At 53.5% G+C, this 18,175-nt stretch overlaps 1 protein-coding gene across 1 annotated transcript in view; it reads right to left on the reverse strand.

The window, feature by feature from the left end:
• LOC133755553 (general transcription factor 3C polypeptide 1-like) overlaps positions 1–18,175 on the reverse strand; it is a gene marked incomplete at its 3' end in the record, with an annotated part of 48,891 nt that overhangs the window by 18,309 nt on the left and 12,407 nt on the right. The window contains exons 6-7 of the mRNA XM_062185631.1: positions 15,816–15,939; positions 403–564 (exon numbers count right to left, since the gene is read on the reverse strand). Coding sequence (XP_062041615.1) covers positions 403–564; positions 15,816–15,939 — 286 coding nt within the window. The remainder of the gene's footprint in view (positions 1–402; positions 565–15,815; positions 15,940–18,175) is intronic.

Raw genomic sequence — 18,175 nt, forward strand, 5'->3', positions numbered from 1 at the left:
CTTGGACATCAGAACTCCGGGTTCCTGGTCTTGAGTTGACTCCCCTGGTTCTGAGGCCTTTAGAGTTGGCCTGAGCCACACGGTGGTTTCCCAGGGTCTCAGCCTACAGACAGTCTCTCTGGGACTTCTCAGCCTCCTCCATGGTTGCATGGGCCCATGGCCCCAGTTAATCTACTCCCACCTCTCTCCCCATTTTACAGATAAGCAAAGTGAGGCTCAGAGATCTCACCAACGTCATTCATCCTAGCAGCAGAGCATGGGTTCCAACCTGGAGCAAAGGCCTAAACCCTCCAAGGGAAGCCCGGCGTGTCTCGACAAGTCACACTCGGAGCACAGCCCTCTGAGTGCACGGACAGGCACCTCGGGTCTCTGGCAGGGAGCTGGCAGGCGGGCAGGACTCACTGAGCTCGTAGGTCTGCGTGAGCATGTCCCGCTCGTACACGATGTCCACCGGCGGCACCGCCTTGGAGATGACCTCCTCGTCCTCGTCATCGTCCTGGTCGTCGTCCATCTTCCGCTTGAACTCTTTCATCAGCTTAAGGCAGCGGACCATGACGTCAGTCCCTAGGAACACAAGTTCCCCGGCCCTGAGTCAGGACGGGGCTGTGCGGGGCGAGGTGACAGGTGCTCACTTGTCACCGCAGAGACTTGTGCAGACACAGAGACACCCCCCCAACCCCCCGCCCAGGAAGGTCACCCACACTGTCACGGCCGGAGTGTTTCAAAGCTGCACATTTGAGGGGACAAGACCTGACCCTTGACAGCGCAAAACCACTTTCCGTTTGGAATGGAATGCAGGAACCAAGAAAAGCAGAGGGGAAGGACTTAGGTGCTGCGTTGGTCCTGCTAAGCACACAGCAACCCCTTCCCGCTGGAGACAGGTTCCACAGCGACAGGAAACTGTCAGTCCCTTCACAAGGCCTCCGCAGTAATCCACACACAGCCCACACACGGGCAGTGTTTGCCGAGAGAATGAAAGCCACCTGCCTCGTCTTAGGCTGATACCTGCTGTCGGTAAGGTGAGGCAGGAGAGGACAGGGCACCTGTACGCTTATAGGACGTTTCAAGGGGACTTCACAGCGATCCCAAGGTGCAAATGGATTCTCAGACTCAAGGGGACGTGCAGGCTACCTCCAGCAGTGATGGGTCCGTTCTAGCACCTTGTGGCCTGAGCCCGGTTGAATAACACAAAGAGAGCACCACGGGGGACGACCAGAAGTCACAGGGACAAGCACCCTGCTCTCTGGGACTAGCGCCTGCCTTCACAGCATTGCACTGTTACAACAGCCCAGGCAGTTTCCCCACCAGCCTTAGTCAGCAGACTGATGTGTACACACAGGGATGCTACTCCAAGGATGGGGCACTGAGACTGGGCCCTGTAACCCAACCCCTCTTGGCAAGCAGTAAAGTAGTTCAGGGTACTGAACATCAAGGCCACCTTCGGAGACCTCTGGGAGGGCTGGCCCAGGGCAAAGGGTTCACAGGAGAGTGGGGACGATGGCCTCGGGCATCAGCTTGGCACGGAATGCTTCCCTGCTCACAAAGACAGGAAGTCTCCCGTCCCCAGTTTTTGGCGGAAGAAACACAAAGCTCAGGGAGCCTTCATTTCCGCCATTCTTGCCTGGTCCTCCTGCTTTCCCTTCCCCAAGCTTTGCCCTTTGGCCCAGGCCCTGTCTCACCCTCTCCTGCCATTTCTCTCTCTGGATGGGAGCCTCAAGCAACCAGGAAGGGGGCCACGGGGATGAAGGGGCTCTTGGGTACCTGGGATTGGGTCCCCTGCCAGAGACATCCATGGGGAGGCACCTCCAACAGCTGGTGGCCAGCACAGCCAGCAGGCACTGACCACCACCCACCCAGCCATGCCCCATTGGCTCTTCCTCTGGTCAAACCCCTCCCAACCCCTTGTCCCTACCATGGCACTCACAGGGGCGACCGACTGCTCCTGATAACAATACTCGGACCACTCGTCAGCGTGAACCAGGTCCTGGGCACTGCCCCAGCTCTCTATGACCCACGATGACCATCCCACAACCCTAGGGAGGCGCTATCATGCCCATCGTCCACGGGGTGAACGTGACACCTAGGAGCAGTGGATCTGCCAAACCCACATCCCTGAGACGGTGAGGGGCTGGGGTTTACCAGGCTGTGTGGCTCTGCAGCCTCAGGTCTAAACCTTTGATGAGGCGCACCCTGGTTCCAGGAGGGCAAGGGCACTGGGGACAGCCGAGTGGCTCAGAGGCCAGGGGCTCCAGCCTCTGCCTGAACAGTAGTATAAGACGGCACAGGGGGGTTGGGTGGATGGGGGGCAGACCTGGGAGGTGCAGCCCGCACCCAGCATCATTCCTTCCTTGGGGGGCTGATGAGCCAGGAAAGGACACAGCCCCAAAGGAAACATGGGGGGAAGCGGAGCAGCGTGGCTGGCGGCTCCTGCTCTTCTCACGGTAAGGGAGCCAAGTTGCCCGCACCCTACGGCAGGCCCTGGCATCTGCCATCACTGCCATCCTGGAAGGGCGCCACAGCCTCCTCTACTGACAGCCGGGGTGGGTGTCTCAGGGGGTGCAGGGATAAACTGGGCTCCGGGGGCAGGCAGGCAGGGTTCTCAGCCCAGCTCTGCAGCCTCCTATTCCAGGGGCCCTGGGAGTCCCTGAGTGTAACACCCTTCACTTTCCGGTCAGTAAACAGGCTGATAATGACAAATATTAGGGGCTCAGAGAGAAGGTGTGGGCAGGGAGGAACCGAGTACCTGCTGTGGGCCAGGCACCATACCAGCGCAGTGCACAACTTAACCTCTCACAAGCCTGCGGCAGGCAGGACCCTCTAGGCTCCATTTTTACAGAAGTGGAAGCTGAGGCCCAGAGTGGTAAGAGGACGGCTCAAGGCGGCAGAACTAGGATTTAAGCCCAGGCTCTCTGCCTCCAGACAAGCTTCTCAGCCACTATGAGCTCACCACACCTAGCATGGAATCGGTCCCATCTTTCTGTAGGCCAAGCCCCTTGCTGGACAGTAGTCACAGTGGCCTGGCTCCTGGACAGGAGTGGGACCTCATTCCTGCTCTGCTTCAGAGCATGGGGTTCAGGAAGACAAAGGTGGCTGAGGGTGACAGCTGAGAGCTACGAGCTGTTGCCAGCCTTCACCTCAGCCCAGGACTGACAAGGAGCACGCCACGCAGAAGAGAGCTGCAGGTGGGTCTGCTCACGCACATCTACACTGGGCCCAGTGAGGTGTGCTGATTCTGGGAGGCCTGGAGTGCTGCACCCACGGGGCAGCTGCTGAGCTTTTAAGGCCACGTGCTGTGTGGCTCTGATGTGCTGCTGTTTCCGTCAGACAAGCAAGCCCTGTTTGACTTCCCAGGCTGTGTCTGTCTTGTCACGCTGACCATGGAGCTCTCTCCTGGGGCCTCGTCGTTTGGCATCCATGGCAGCAGAGCACAGTTCACGGATTGGGGTGTGAGCCCTGCCTCTGTCAGGGAGCTTGGGCAGGCTGGGGGACCTCCAGCAGCCTCCACCATCTTGCCTGCAAACTGGAGCTAGTGATGGCATCCAGCCTCGTGGGGCTGCAGGGGGCACCCGGAGAGACAAAGCAGGTAAAGGAAGAACAGTGCCACCCACACGTCCTGAGTCCACAGGGCCATGCTCAGGGAGTTTCACAGCCCTCTCATCCTTCCCCACTGTCCAGAGTTGTACCAGCCTTGGGTTTTCCATTTTCATGGTGAACCATTCTCGTCTGGCTCATGGGCCTGTCACTCTGAGCTGCCCCGCCACTACAAGGAAGGCCCTGGGTGGAATTGGGGCCTGCCTGGTCCCCACACAAGTTAAGGTTGGAGGGGGCAGCCAGCCACCACGCATGCTCACAGACACCTGGGGCTTTTGGCAAGACAATGGCAGAGCGGGATACATCCAGACACTCCGAAGGTGCAGAGGGGGAGAGGGGATGCAGCAAATCCTTACCGAGCGCCCAGGAAGAACCAGGCATCATGCAAGGTGATTTTAAAACCAATTTTACCTATCATACAAACTGTGCCATGACCGCCATTTTGGGAAAAAGATGAGGTTCTGAGGGGTCGTGGGGTCGGGCTTGGGTCTTGCAGGTGAGGTCACCTGGCGAGGCTACCTTCAATTTCAGTTTCTGCCAGAAAGCACTGCTCAGCATCCAGGAAAAGCCAGTGTGGCTGTGAAGGGGACCCAGCAGCCAGCGCTTCTCACATTCCCAGCGAGCATGCGCATCGGGGTGCCTAGCCAAAGGGTGTGAGTAGCCCGGGGAAGAACCAGGGCCAGATGAGAACAGAGGGACTCCAGGGTCACAGGTAGAGGCAAGGTCTGACTGGTGAGCTAGGCAGATGCCCCAGAATGCAGACAGTCATCCCCTTTTCCCTGCCCTGACACACACAGACACACACAGACACACAGACACACACACCGACCCAGGGCTCGGCTGGTCGGTGCTGGGAATCATTCTGACAGTCTGGGAAATGCCTACACGTGCTCCAGGGACAATCTGGAGGAGGTGACTGCTTTAGATGACTGCACAGAGACCTGACCAGAGGCCGGGAGCCCAGAAGTGAGGGTGGCACTGGAATAATGGAGGAGGGCAACACCCAAGTTAAAAGCCCGGACTCCAGGGTCAGTGTGTGGTGTGCACCTGCTTCTACCAGTCTTTGCTGGCTGTATAACCGTGGCCAAATAAAAGCAGGCAAGAAGGTAGAACTGCAGGGTCTTATTTCCTGCATGCATAGAGCTTGGAAAGGACAAAGAGACAGGCTGGGGCCAGGCAGGGGAAGGGTGAGCAGGGAGACGACATCTGGGTGGGGTATTAAAGGACATGTAAGATCGGGCAATTGAGACAGAAACAGATAGGCATTCTGGGCAGGAGGAACAGTCTGAGCAAAGGCTCAGAGGTGGAAACGGCCAGGCCTCTTGGGAAGTGGGTGGTGGGGCAGAGGGGAGGAGAGAGAAGAACGAGGAGAAAGGCAGACAGCGGAAGTTGTGCGTGCCATGCAAAGGCCACCGTATTTTTATTTTGTAGGCTTGATGTTCAGGCCTGACTGGCAGCTGTCACTGTGGTGGATGAGGACAACGGGCCAGTGGGATGGAGGCTGAAGGGAGGCCATACCTGCTGACTCTCAGGCCCCTGGGAGCTGTCCTCAGCCTCGCTCAGACCCCAGGCACTCCCCTGCCTGACTCCCCCTTTCTCAGGAGTTCCGCCCAGTGTCCCAGGGAGGCAGCACAGGGTGTGGACAGCTGCCAGGCTCCAGACACACACTCCACCCTCTCTGCAGCCTTAGGCTACTGAACTGTGCCTCTGCCTTCTGAGCAGTGAGAGAAAAGAATAACCGGCAGGCTGGGCTGGTAGAAGGATTAGAGTAAAACAGAGAACATGCAGCGCAGGGCCTGCCACAGGGTCTGCCACAGGGTCTTGATGGGCTTTCTATCCCCACTCCCTTGCCCGCCCGAGATGGAACACAGTAGAACAGAAGAATCTGCCATTATCTCACCTTGTCCCTTCCTCTTTTAAGCAATTATGTCCCATCGTCTTATATACAGGACACCTATAAAGACTTCCACTGGGCAACAAATGTACCACTTATGGTAACTTTGTGATTGCCCCTACAGTAAGCATGGCAATGCTAACCTCTATTCTGAGAGTTTTCACAGGAAGTCACAATTCAGAAAGTAGTCCCCAAGTGATTCTTAGACCCAGACAGACTGGAGTCCACCTTTGCCGTCTCAAAGGAAAGCTGGCCCTCGTCGCTGACCAATGGAAGGCAGGCCAAGCGCACTGGGAGCTACCAGAGGCCCACACCCAAGCCTACCACACAGGGCTCAACCCAGCTTTGAATGGCAACACCCAACTGCCTTGACTCCCCCAGACTGTGCACTGGCAGCCGACTCCTTGCCCTGCACCTTGCAATAAACATCTTTTCCCACCACCCCCCTGCCAGGCATTGCCTCACTTTGCGGTAGGCAAGTGGACCCAGTTTTGCGGTTCTAAGCCAACCCCGCCAACCAGTTTTGGGGATGTCTGACAGCAAGAATCTACGGTTTTCTTCCTAATCACCTGAGCAAAGAAGGGTGCTGACAATAATCCACACGGGGGCTTGTGAAGGTTTAGGGACCCGTACGAGTCTGAACGTTTTTGGTCTAGCATTTCAGTGTCACCAGGAGACACCCTGTGCATCATCACCCCTCCAAATCCGGGGGCCGAGTTAGCGACTGACCCCAAGGACCGTAGCGGACCTTTCTCAAGGGCTCGGAGTCAGGTGCTATCTAAGAAGGTAACAGCAGCCGACCACACCTCTGCTGCCAGACCTGTCACCCTGGATGGACATCCATGTGCCCACAAGGGCCTGCACTTGCCTTTGGCTCCTCCTGTCTCAGGAAGCACCACTTCTCAATCCCCCTAAGCCATCAGCAGGCCACATCCTAGAAAGGTCCCTCCTGTCCCAGTCTGATCCCCGGGGATTCTTCCCAGTCCCTTCTGGCCTCCCACCTGCCCCCAGCAGGAGCTTTCCAAAGCAGTTTGGCCAAGCACGTTTTCCTGCTGAGAGGTGATAGCTCCCACTGAGGCAAGCAAGGAGGTAGCTCAGTAAGCAGCGAGGCACTAAGAGCCTGCCAGCAGCACCTGCGCTGTGGCCGCACACTGCACAGCCCCCGCCCCCTACCTGCTGATCCACACCCATTCCCCACCACGCACCAGACCCCATGACACCTTCCCTAGAGATGACGGCAGGTGTGCTCCAGCCCCTGCAGAGTTACCATGGATGCTCCTGAGATTCTCAAAGGGCCAGGGAAGTGAGCAGTACAAGCCCCACCCAAACCCCACCCCATCTGAATAGCTAATTAGGCACACCCTCCTACCTACAGAAGCAGGATTAAGGAAGAGGAAGGAAAAGCCCAGTTCCTGACAGAGCGCTTCCCGGGTGCCCGGGCATCCTTGGGAGAGCCGTCTCAGGCCTCTCCACTGCAGGAGGGGAATGTTACTCTTCCTGAGTTCCAGTTCTTACCTTTCTTTTACTTTTTAAAAATGGTATTAAAATGTTCTTGTTTCTTTTACTCATTTAATTACTTACAGTAATTACTTTTTTTTTAAAGCTAATGCCACTTTTGTCACTTTTAACTTAAAGAAATTATGCTAATTTTAATTGTTTTAACCATTTCCCACTATCACCACTACTTTGAGAGGCTTTTAAAACTTCTGATCATTTTTCCCTATTCCTTTTATGTTTGTTTCACCTTTTATCCTTCTTGTTTGATTTTCAGTTTCTTTGGCTTCAAAGTGGTATAAGTCTTTACATTTTATTTCATTTCACTGTAGTCATTCATAATATGACTCATTTCTCTTTTTTCTCAGCTTGTACACTTTAATCCTATTACAGCTTTACAAATGTCCCCTTTTGCCATTTTAATGACTGTAATTTACTGCACCCTGTTCTTCACTTTGTTTTTACTTAAAAATTTAACAGTCTTATTGAATTTACCCATTTAAGGTGTACATGGCAATGGCTCTTAGTGCATTCTCAGGCTGCATTCCTCACCTGTCCCTTTTAGAACCTTTTCATTACTCCAACCCATTTAACTGTCAGTCCTCTACCCTTGAACTAGCAATCGGGGCCAGCGCTGTGGCGTAGTGGGTAAAGCCGCCACCTGCAGAGCCGGCATCCCACATGGGTGCCAATTCGAATCCCGGCTGCTCCACTTCTGATCCAGCTCTCTGCTGTGGCCTGGGAAAACAGCAGAAAATGGACCAAGTCCTTGCGCCCCTGCACCTGCGTGGGAGACCTGGAAGAAGCTCCTGGCTCCGGATCAGCACAGCTCTGGCCATTGCGGCCAACTGGGGAGTGAACCAGCAGATGGAAAACTTCTCTCTCCGCCTCTCCTTCTCTCTCTGTGTAACTCTTTCAAATAAATAAATAAATCTATAAAAACAAATAGCAATCACTAATTCCTTTCACATGTCCCTATTCTGGACTTGCCTGTAAAGTGGAACTGTTACAGAATTACCCCAAAACTAGCTGAGGGGTTGCCAAAGAACCCCCCAAACTGGGCCTGCACACCCAGAGTGCAGTAAACCAATCATGGGCATCGGGTGATTGGAAAAAAGGAGACATTTATTGCATAACACACAGCACAGAGTCAGGCAGCCAAGGCTCAACACTTGGGTTCCCCACGGGAGTCAAGGCAGTGAATCTTAGAGTTCCAAGCTGGGGAGGCACGGTGGGATCTGCTTGTGTGTGGGCCTCTGGTTGGTCCACAGTACATGTGGCCTTCCTTTGATTGGCCAGCCTGCTTCCTTTGGAATGGCAAAGGTAGACTGCAATCCATATGGCTCTAAGGGTAGACTGGATATTAGTTTGTTTGATCAGGGCTGTGAGTTCCCGAAAACATCTCGACTGAAGTCTAACACCGGGATATCGGCTTTGGGAGAGACGGATGAACCTTAAGGCCTGCAATCCTGCCTGTGGGTTCTCGCAGAGGCTCTGATTTACAGAAGCAGCACTGAGACCTTCCTCAATCACGCCACTCCCTTAGCTTCCCAGTTAATCTTTCCAGGGGCACTGTGGGCTGAGGTTCTGGGCCTGATAAAATCCACATCAAAGGCTACCAGCGACTCCGTACAGAATCTGAATGGCCCTTTGTGAGCCGTCACTCTTTCTCCAGGAAATGACCTTGCCACCCTGTGGAAATGAGCTGACTACAGACCAATGGGTTGATTTCTGGACTCTCGATTCTACTCCACTGATCTACATGTCTGTCCTTGAGCTAGACCGCACTGTTCTGCTTACTGTGACTTTACAGTGCGGGGTTGGGGAACAGTGAGCCCACAAGCCGTTTGCGGCCGGCAAGACCATTTGGTCTGGCCCCGCCAAGGCAACCACAGGCAGAACTCGAAATTCAATAAATCTACAGCAAGCTAATTTTAACAAAGCTGATAATTTTGAATGGCTGGCAAATGATGTCATAACTACCCAAATGGCCCGTGGCAGAAAAAGGCTCCCCATGTCTGCTGCAGTGAGCTGTGAAAGTGAGAAGTGTGAGTTCTTCTGGTGTATTCTTTTTCAGGATTGTTTTACCTTTCCGGGTCCCTTATGATTTTCCTTATGAATTTTAATTTAGAAACAGTCTGACTGCTTCCAGAAAGGACTCAGCTTGAGATTCTGAAATGGACTGTGTGGAATCAGATTAATTTGGGGGAGAATTACCATCCTCATGATGTTAAGCCTTTCAACCTGGGAACATGGGATGTTTTCCATTGACTTCAATTGTAAATTTCTACTCACCACGTTCTGCGGTTTTCAAGGTATACATTTTGTTCTTCTTTCGTTAAATTTATTCTTAAGTTACGGGGAACAGAATTGTCCTCCAAATTTCATTTTCAGATTGCTCATTAGCAGTATTTAGGAATAAAGTGGATTTTCAAACATCTGGTGTCCTGAGATTTTGTTGAACTTGCTTATTTTTGAAGAGTCACGGTGATGTTGGCAAGGAGGAGCTGACACCACCAGCACCTCCCTGAAGCCTCCCCTGGGCTGTAGCCCCACCTGCGGCATGCAAACCCTCCACCCCGTCCATGTGGCAAAAAACAATGCAACTTCTGCAGTGTTTGCTGCTAGAACTGGCACTGGCTAAAAGCATCCGATACGGCTACTGGCTGCATCCCTGTGCTAACCTTCTGCTCATTATACTAAAATGACCATGGCCGACACTCCCACTCCCATCAGGCACCTGACGCCATGACGCTTCGGCGATTTCTAGAAAAGGCTATACCCTAACCCTGCCCCAGACACACTCTGTATGCCTCTAGGTCAAATAAAGGGATGGACCCTGACCTGGTGCAGTGCAGCTGTCCTGTGAGCACGCCCACACTCCTTCCTGTTACGCCCACCTTGAATGTAAATCACTCTTTAAATCTTGCTTCCTTGCTGCCTTTCATCTAAGTTACATCCTTGAATTCCTTCTGGCGACGCAGACAACAGCCCGGCCCCAGCCATCCTCACAGCAAGGTAGAACTCCACGTCATCACCAGGGGAGTGCGGACACCTCACCGTCTGCCACGCACACCTCGGTGCAGGACTCTCCTTGTCACCGAACGGGAGAGTCTACAAATGACAGCCGCAGGCCTCAGGCTGCAGGAGCACGATGCCCGTCAGTCACTCCCACCTGTGATCAACGCAGTTCTGCACTGCCTGATTCTACTGTGCTTCTGCGGGACTGTCACGTTCACATCTATTTCCCTGCCTTCCTTCTCTACACAATTTAATAAACACAGGATGACTGGTAACACTTGCAGGGAAGAATCCCGATTTGCAAAACAGATCAGCTCAGGGTGCTTGTTTTCAAGACCAAGGTTTTTTAGCTTTGTGCAAAACCGAGCACTGCATCTCTTCACACAGTGAAATATGCATTTGGAAGGTGCCTAAACCCAAACTCTTTGTTTCAGGAATTTTCAAGCAAATTCGTGTGTATCCAGGCACACCTGCAAATTTACATGACGTGATGCATCATCTTTATTTATCACTTAAGCCTTTGCTACCCCACAATGCCTAGAAGGAAGGTTTTATGTTAATCTGCAAACCAGAATGACAAGGCTCAAGGCAAAACCCCCTGTAAACTGCAGCCAACCCTTCCACCTGTGCAGGAAAAGTAACTGAAGTGGTGCTTAATTAAATCACACTGGCTACGCACGCTGACTTAGCGCTTGAGCTGTGCCATGGAGACACTGCACAGGCCTTATGGTTAGAAAGTACATAGGGTGGGGCTACCACCCTCGAGAAGCTCACGTCCTAGCTGGGAAAAAGCCACACAGATAAGTAACTGAGACTCCGTGTGCCAGCAGGGGTGGGTGCCGGGACCACCTGGGAATGGGCGAGCCTCTGCGTGCACGTGTGTTACTCATTCTAACCGGAGGCCTGCCCTCTTCATCACGCGAGGAGACACAGCCCCCATTCCTGGTGCTCCCAGTCATGCTGACCCTTCTTCCAGAAGTCTCCTTCTCCCATTCCCATGGATAGGTTCTATGGACAGATACCCCTCCGGGGGCCAGGCAGAGAGCAAAGGGGGTGGTGCTTCTCTGCCCAGCCAATCGCTATTAACAAACTGTCACTCAAGGTTGCCTCATGGTATTTTTACAGAGCACTTCGGGGTCAGACTTTTTGGGTGAAAATTTTTCTTAAATACCAGCAACAAACTCCATGAAAGGAGACAGTGGGAGCCTCAACAAACACACTGGGACAGCTGGCCTGCGGGCGGCCAGTGTGCGGCCCCTGTTCTGTGTACGCCGTGGCCTGTAAGCCTCACGACACCCCTGGAATACGTGTACTGTGGGGAAACTGAGGTGCCGAAGGTCACCCTGACAGGAAGTGAGGAGACGAGATCTCTGCGCACAGGGCTCTCGCGTCAGTCTGCTCAGGCGCCTGTGACCTTCAAGGGGTTCCTTGCATCTCCAGGGGCCTGCAGTCACACAGCAGCCTTCCCTGGGGCCGACTGCCCAGCCAAAGGCTTCTCTAGGGAACTGAACTTGCTCCTTGCTTTCTTTCCACTTTCAAGCAAAACAAACAAACAAACAAACAAACAAAAAACAAAGCCCAAACCAGTCTACACCGAACAACCTTTATCCTGCAGGTCAGGGAATAAGACAGGCCCCAGTGGATCATCCTACCTCTGCGGCAGGCACTGGAGAATCCCTTAGCAGCCGTGTTCTCCAAGGCACCGCTCGGTTCCGGGAGCTTTTTCCTCCTCACCATGGGACCCAGCCCTCCCTCCTCACCTTCTCCCCACGTCAAGGCTAGCACCCCGCCCCCCGCGAGCCCGTCATTTAGTCAATCACATATCCTCGCGGCACTGAAGGGGGTGTGAACAACCAGGGATGAAGTTCCACTCCAGGATGGCTGCCCTACCTCCCAGAGGCTTCCTTCCGTGTGCCCACCCCTGTGGCCTTGTACTACTGAGGCCCCACCATCTCCCCTACAAGACTGCTTAGCCCCAGGGAAGCTAGACAGGGTGGCCGGGAAACCAAGGGGCAGAGTTCCCATAGACCGGCACTCGCACTCTCTCAACAAATGGGGCTGCCGGCCCTGGCGAGGACACTGGTCTAAGTGTTGGGGATGCTGTGGGTTTGCCCTGGCTCAGTGCACATCCTACTGAGGACGTTGCTGGAACCAGTCTCCACCCACAAGGCCAAGCCCATGGGTCCAAAGCAGTTTTTTCTTGTATACCTTTTCCTTCTCCTTGGAGTCAGTGCCTTTGCTTTTTCATGTTTGCTTGGTTTCCTGCGTGCCATCCACTAACTCATGATGACTCTGACAGACGAGTAGCTAACCCTAGACACACACACAGAGCCAGGCACCTGTCACTCAGGGCTTTGCTCTCCCCAGGGCCATCTCGCTGGCCACTCGCTGGCCTGGCTTCCTTCCCCTGCTTCTAGAACCCCACAGTTCCCCATCTCTTGGTGTCACCCATCGTTGCACGGTGTACATCCGCCAGGAGCCTCTAACAGGAGGCCCTGAGTACAGACATGCCTGAACTTGTCCTGGTTCCTGACCGATGGCAAGGCTCAACACCTCGAACTTCCAACTCCCCCAGCTTCGGATACCCCAGGGCCCTCGGAGGTCTCCTCTCTGGAGGCTTCTTACTCTAGGTTTTCTGAAGTTGCAGGGCGTGAATTTCTTTGTGTTCATTAGGACAGGCACTGACAGGCCTCGGGATCTGGAAACGTAGTTCTTTCAGAGCCGAGAAAACGCCTTGCGTCGTTTCTCATAACCTCCTCTTCAGTCCTAGGTGTGCTCCCTCCTCCCCACCCCCAATTATGTAGGTGGAGGGCCTCTAAGCTCAGTCTCTTCAACTTGCTTCTTCCATGTTCTATCTCTTCTGAGTTTTTGTTCTCTCTGGGAGATTTGACTTTATCTGATGGTTTTCTTCACTAAATCTATCATTGCGATTAGTCCGAATTCTTTTATTTCCAAGTGTTCTTTCTTATTTTCTGCTCATAGCCCCTTGCTCTACTTTCATGGATGCTATACCTTCTCTTTTCTGAGGATCTTTTTCTTATTTGTAAATTTTCTTCTGCTCCCCACTTTGTTTCTACTTCCTGTTTGTTATTTTCTTTCTTTTTAGATTTATTTAATTAGAGGCAGATTGACAGAGAGGGATGAAGAGAGACAGAGCTCTTCCATCTGCTGGTTCACTCCCCAAATGGCCACAATAGCCAGAGATGGACCAGGCTGAAGTTAGGAGCCAGGAACTCCATGCAGGTCTCCTATGTGGGTGGCAGGGGCCCAAGCACTCGGACCATCTCCCTCTGCCTTCCCAGGTGCATTAGCAGTGAGTTGGATTAGACGTAGAACAGCCCGGACTGGAACCAGCACCCATATGGAATACCAGCACGGCAGGCAGTAGCTTAACCTGCTATGCCCCAACACAGGCTCCCGCCACTCTTTTAATGTTAGTTTTCCTCAAATATTTGGTGAAGCATTAAGATGCTGCCTAGGGGTGGGCATTTTGTCAGGTGGTTAAGATGCCCATGGGGCATGTGCTGTGGCGCAGTGGGTTAAAGCCCTGGTCTGAAGTGTCAGCATCCCATATGGGCACCAGTTCTAGTCCCAGCTGCTCCTCTTCCGATCCAGCTCTCTGCTATGGCCTGGGAAAGCAGTAGAAGACGGCCCAAGTCCTTGGGCCCCTGCACCTGCATGGGAGACCTGGAAGAAGCTCCTGGCTTCAGATCGGTGCAGCTCTGGCTGTTGTGGCCATCTGGGTAGTAAACCAGCATATGGAAGACCTCTCTCTCTTTCTCTACCTCTCTCTGTAACTTTTTCAAATAAATAAAAATAAATCTTTAAAATAAAAAAAGAAGATGCCCATATCCCACAGTAGAGTACCTGTTCCACCGCTTGCTGAGCCTAGCTTCCTGGGACTGCCCCTCACAGTGGAGTTCAACATCCGACTCTGACTCCAGTTTGCTGCTAATGCAGACCCTGGGAGGCAGCGAGATAGCTCAGTTAACTGAGCTCCTCCCACCCACACTGGGGACCTGGACTGCATTCCTGGCTCCCGGCCCCAGTGGTTGGGGCATTTAGGGAGTGAACTAGTGGCTGGGAGATACCTTTCTCTATTTCTTTCTCTTTCTGCCTCTCAAATAAGTAAAACTATATACATATATACATAAACTAAAACACTGCCGAGGTCCTGTGTTGTGGAGTGGGGGGAGCAGGAGGAGACAGGCTGTCATCGAGTGGGCACCAGTGTGGGCTGAGCCAGCACAGGTGGCTGTTTTGCTGGGAGACCCCCAGATTTCAGTATTGGGAGGACTCTTCTCTCAGAACAGCCAGCCTCCAGCCTTGGTCTAGGGGGCTGCAGTCTGCCTGTCAGTGTCCCAGGAGTCCACGTTCCCTCTTAGGAAGCTACCAGAGGATGTCACCATCAAACGACAGGAGAGACCAAGAGGCAGCGCCACTGGGAAAGGAGACTGAGGGAACTCTCACCAACAGAGACTGTCACTGTCCCCATTCTCTGCACCGCAGTGGCCCCGGCCTGGTCCTATGTCTGCCTTGGGATACCGCCAGACTTCTGTCTTTGTGGGAAAGGCTGAGCAGTATAGGGAAGGGGGCCCAGGGGGATGTCTTCTCCCACAGATTGCCAACCAGTCTTCTCCCTGCCAGGCCCATCCACCCTTGCGCCTTCCAAGGTGCCTGCAACCTGCAGCTGTTCCATTTATTTCCGGTTCTGAGCCATCCATCCACACTGCCACCCTTCACAGGCGCCCAGCTCCCCCAGGTGCTCAGTCAGTCACCATCAGTCCACCTGTGTCTGACGCCAAAATCCTGTCACCAGCCCTCCCCCCGCCACTTCCTGTCCCATCTTCTCTTGCCAGTCCCTTCTCTTCATGACCGGGGTGTCCGGGTAGAGGGCAAATGAATGCATTTATTCCTCCTCTTTTACTGAAAGCTCTGACTCCCAGCTTTTAAAATGGTTCTGGCTCATCCGGACTGACAGTGATCAAGAAGGGACCCCAGGAGGTTTTAGGGCGTCCCGTCTTTCATTTCGTTGCTTTAGAAGCTTCAGATCCTATCTCTGCCACACAGAGCACTTGACCTCTCCTAAGTTACTCGGCATTTTCACTTGAATTTTCTGACATGTGAAAAAGTGACAACAGCACCGACCTTACAGGGCCAGGCGACAAGGCCACGTGGCACAAAGAGAGGTTCTTGGAGAAGGCTGGCTGAAGAACAGAGAGGCTTAGTGGAGGCTGCACCCAGAGTAGCTGCAATGCTGCTTTCAATGACCTCTGGAGACTTGACCTAAATAGCAAAGAGTGGATCCGACCTTTGGCGTCAGATTCTGCTAATGCACACCCTGGGAGGCGGTGGTGATAAGCCAAATACTTGGATTCCTGCACCCACGTGGGAGACTGCATTGATTTCATGGTTACTAGCTTCCACCTGGCCCAGCCCTGGCTGTTGCAGGCATTTGGAAAGTGGACCAGCAGATGAAGAGATTTTTGTCTCTGCCTTTCAAATACGTAAAAATAAAATAGCATGTTTTTAAGTCCCCCCCACCCAAAAAAAGGAGCAAAGGACACCACGAACTTGGCATGTTGGGGGGTGCAAGCCTGCCCCGCTTCCATTCGGCAAACATTCCCCACACGCTTCTTACAGGGAAGGACTTGAGCCAGGCACGGAGGGGTAAAGAGTTGCATAAATAAGTGAATCATCCCACTGCAGGGCAGAGGGTACCCGGAGAGAAAGGCTGGGCTGGGAAGACGGACAGGAGCCATAGGCCAGCCCAGCCCAGCCCACCCGGGACCCGAGCCGAGCCTTGGATCTTTACCTTTCTTGGTCTTACAGGGCCCACATTCAGGGTGAATCTCTTGCAAGGGAAGAGACACGACCTTGGCGAGTCCGGCATTCAGCATGTATTGGTACAGGCGCTTAAACGTCCTTTCACACAGCCCCTGCCAAGACAAAAGCGACTGTCAGGCGCAAGCGAGGAATCCGAAACCACTGGGGAGCTGCGGACGTGAGCCAGTGCAGGACCTGAGCTACTGGGCTCTCGAGTGGAGAAATGCTGGAGGCACTGCCCAGCAAACACAGCCAAGGAATGCTCTCAAGGAATAAAACGAGGCCCAGAGCCCTGGTTTCCAAACACCACCTTCTGAGGCCAAGACGCGGACAGGTGTCTGCCTAACGAGATCCCCAAGGGGAACACAGGGTGGGAATGAGGCAGGTGACCACAGAGATGGAAGCAGACTTTCCACATGGGCCCTTGCACAGTGTGTGAATCTTTTTAACCATGTAAGAATATTAATTAATCATTAATAAATACACACATACATCTCCTACAGGTAGGGGAACAAATAGGAGAAAATATATCTTAAAATGCCTTTTGGGGTGTTTTTAAGAAAGTCGTTCAGCTATGACGTTACAACAAACGATGAGGGTACATCCAGGGTACTGCTCCTACTTCTGCCCAGGAGAGGACCACAATGATCGCATTCACTGTCTCACCGCAGGGGCCGTCAAAGGCACGCCTTTCCCTCTACGTGTTTATGTATTGATTCGAAAGGCAGAGACAAAGAGGGAGCAAGTCAAAGACAGGGACAGAGGACGGTGCTCCTGTCCACCGATTCACTCCCCAAATGCCTGCAACAGATGGGACGGGGCCAGGCCAAAGCCAGGAGCCAGGAACCCCATCCAGATCTCCCATGTGGGCGGTAGAGCCCCAGGTACTGCAGCCATCCCCAGCTCAGGAAGCGGGAATTGATAGTGGCACTGGGATTTGAACCCAGGCCCTCCAATATGGGATGTGGACATCCTAACTAGCGTCTCATTTGCTCTGCCAAATGCCCACGGCTACGTGTTTCTGAAAAAAGTAATTCACTTCCCAACATCAGGGTGGAAGATTTCATATCAGGGGGACAAAAAACCAGAAACCAGATTCTGGTTTCCCTTAAGATGTAAGATCTGGCAACCAGTGCCAGCAGTGCAGCTGCCCGAGCCCCCACTGCCCCTGGAGTTGGCGCGAGCTGAGGACCGGCTGCTTCCGTTCAGCAGGACATGCTGTCCCCAGGGCCGCGGCCTTCATGCTCCCTATCAGAACCGCGGATGGTGAAACCGAAGGTCAGCTGCTGTTTATTCCCATTTCTGGGCTGCTTTTCTGTAGCTGTCATTGAGAGGAAAGGGCATTTCCTAAGGCGACCGCTATCACAGCGTTGTCCTACACTGGGCCCATCTGGCTCCTGTGTCCCACCCTCCTGACCACTGCTGCTATTGGATTGTGTAGCACCTGGAAGAGAAAGGCAAGGTGCCACTGCTCTAAGGTAGACTGGACCGGAGGAGGCACGCAGGACTGAGGGCTGCTCTGTGCCTCTCCTAGGCTTCCTCTTACCCTCCAAGAGAGAGGCAGTGAGCAGACAGACGCCCGGGGTGGCTTCCTCCACACAGGTGGACGCTCAGCAGAACATATGGGCACCCAAAACCACAGATGACTCCCACGGGGCCCATTCAGACCCAGTGGCTTGTAAATGGCGTCCATCGTTAATCTAGCCGGGCCCCCAGCATCACAGAAAGATCCTATGGAAACTTATCCATCAATCCCCCAGCCCTCAACATATGGCACGAGGCCTGGACCACCCTAAGTGAGCAAGGATGATGTAATCCTGCCTTCCAGGGGCTGTCATCAAGGACTCGTACCATCTGCCCAGCAAAGAGAGGGAGCAGCAGCAGGAGCCTCCTCACTCTTCAAGAGACAGCACCCAAGTTCATGGCCCCAGCCTCATCCCAGACTGACTCTTCACCAAACCCCTCTCAGCCTTCTCTGACTCCTGCTGCTGACAGCCATGGCCTGCAGAATGTCCCAGAAGATCTGCACACTCAATAAATCTTAAAATCAAAATTGTCAGGCCAGTGCTGTGGCGTAGCGGGTAAAGCCTCTGCCTGCAGTGCTGGCATCCCATATGGGCGCCGATTCGAGTCCCAGTTGCTCCACTTCTGATCCAGCTCTCTGCTGTGGCTGAAGAAAGCCATTGAAGATGGCCCAAGTCCTTGGGACCCTGCACCCATGTGGGAGACCCGGAAGAAGTTCCTGGCTCCTGGCTTGGAATGAATCAGCCTAGATCCGCCCCTTGTGGCCTTTTGGGGATTGAACCAGCAGATGGAAGACCTCTCTCTCTCTCTCTTTCTCTGCCTCTC

Source organism: Lepus europaeus, unplaced genomic scaffold (genome assembly GCF_033115175.1).
Source record: "Lepus europaeus isolate LE1 unplaced genomic scaffold, mLepTim1.pri SCAFFOLD_555, whole genome shotgun sequence".
NCBI classification, from domain to species: Eukaryota; Metazoa; Chordata; class Mammalia; order Lagomorpha; family Leporidae; genus Lepus; species Lepus europaeus.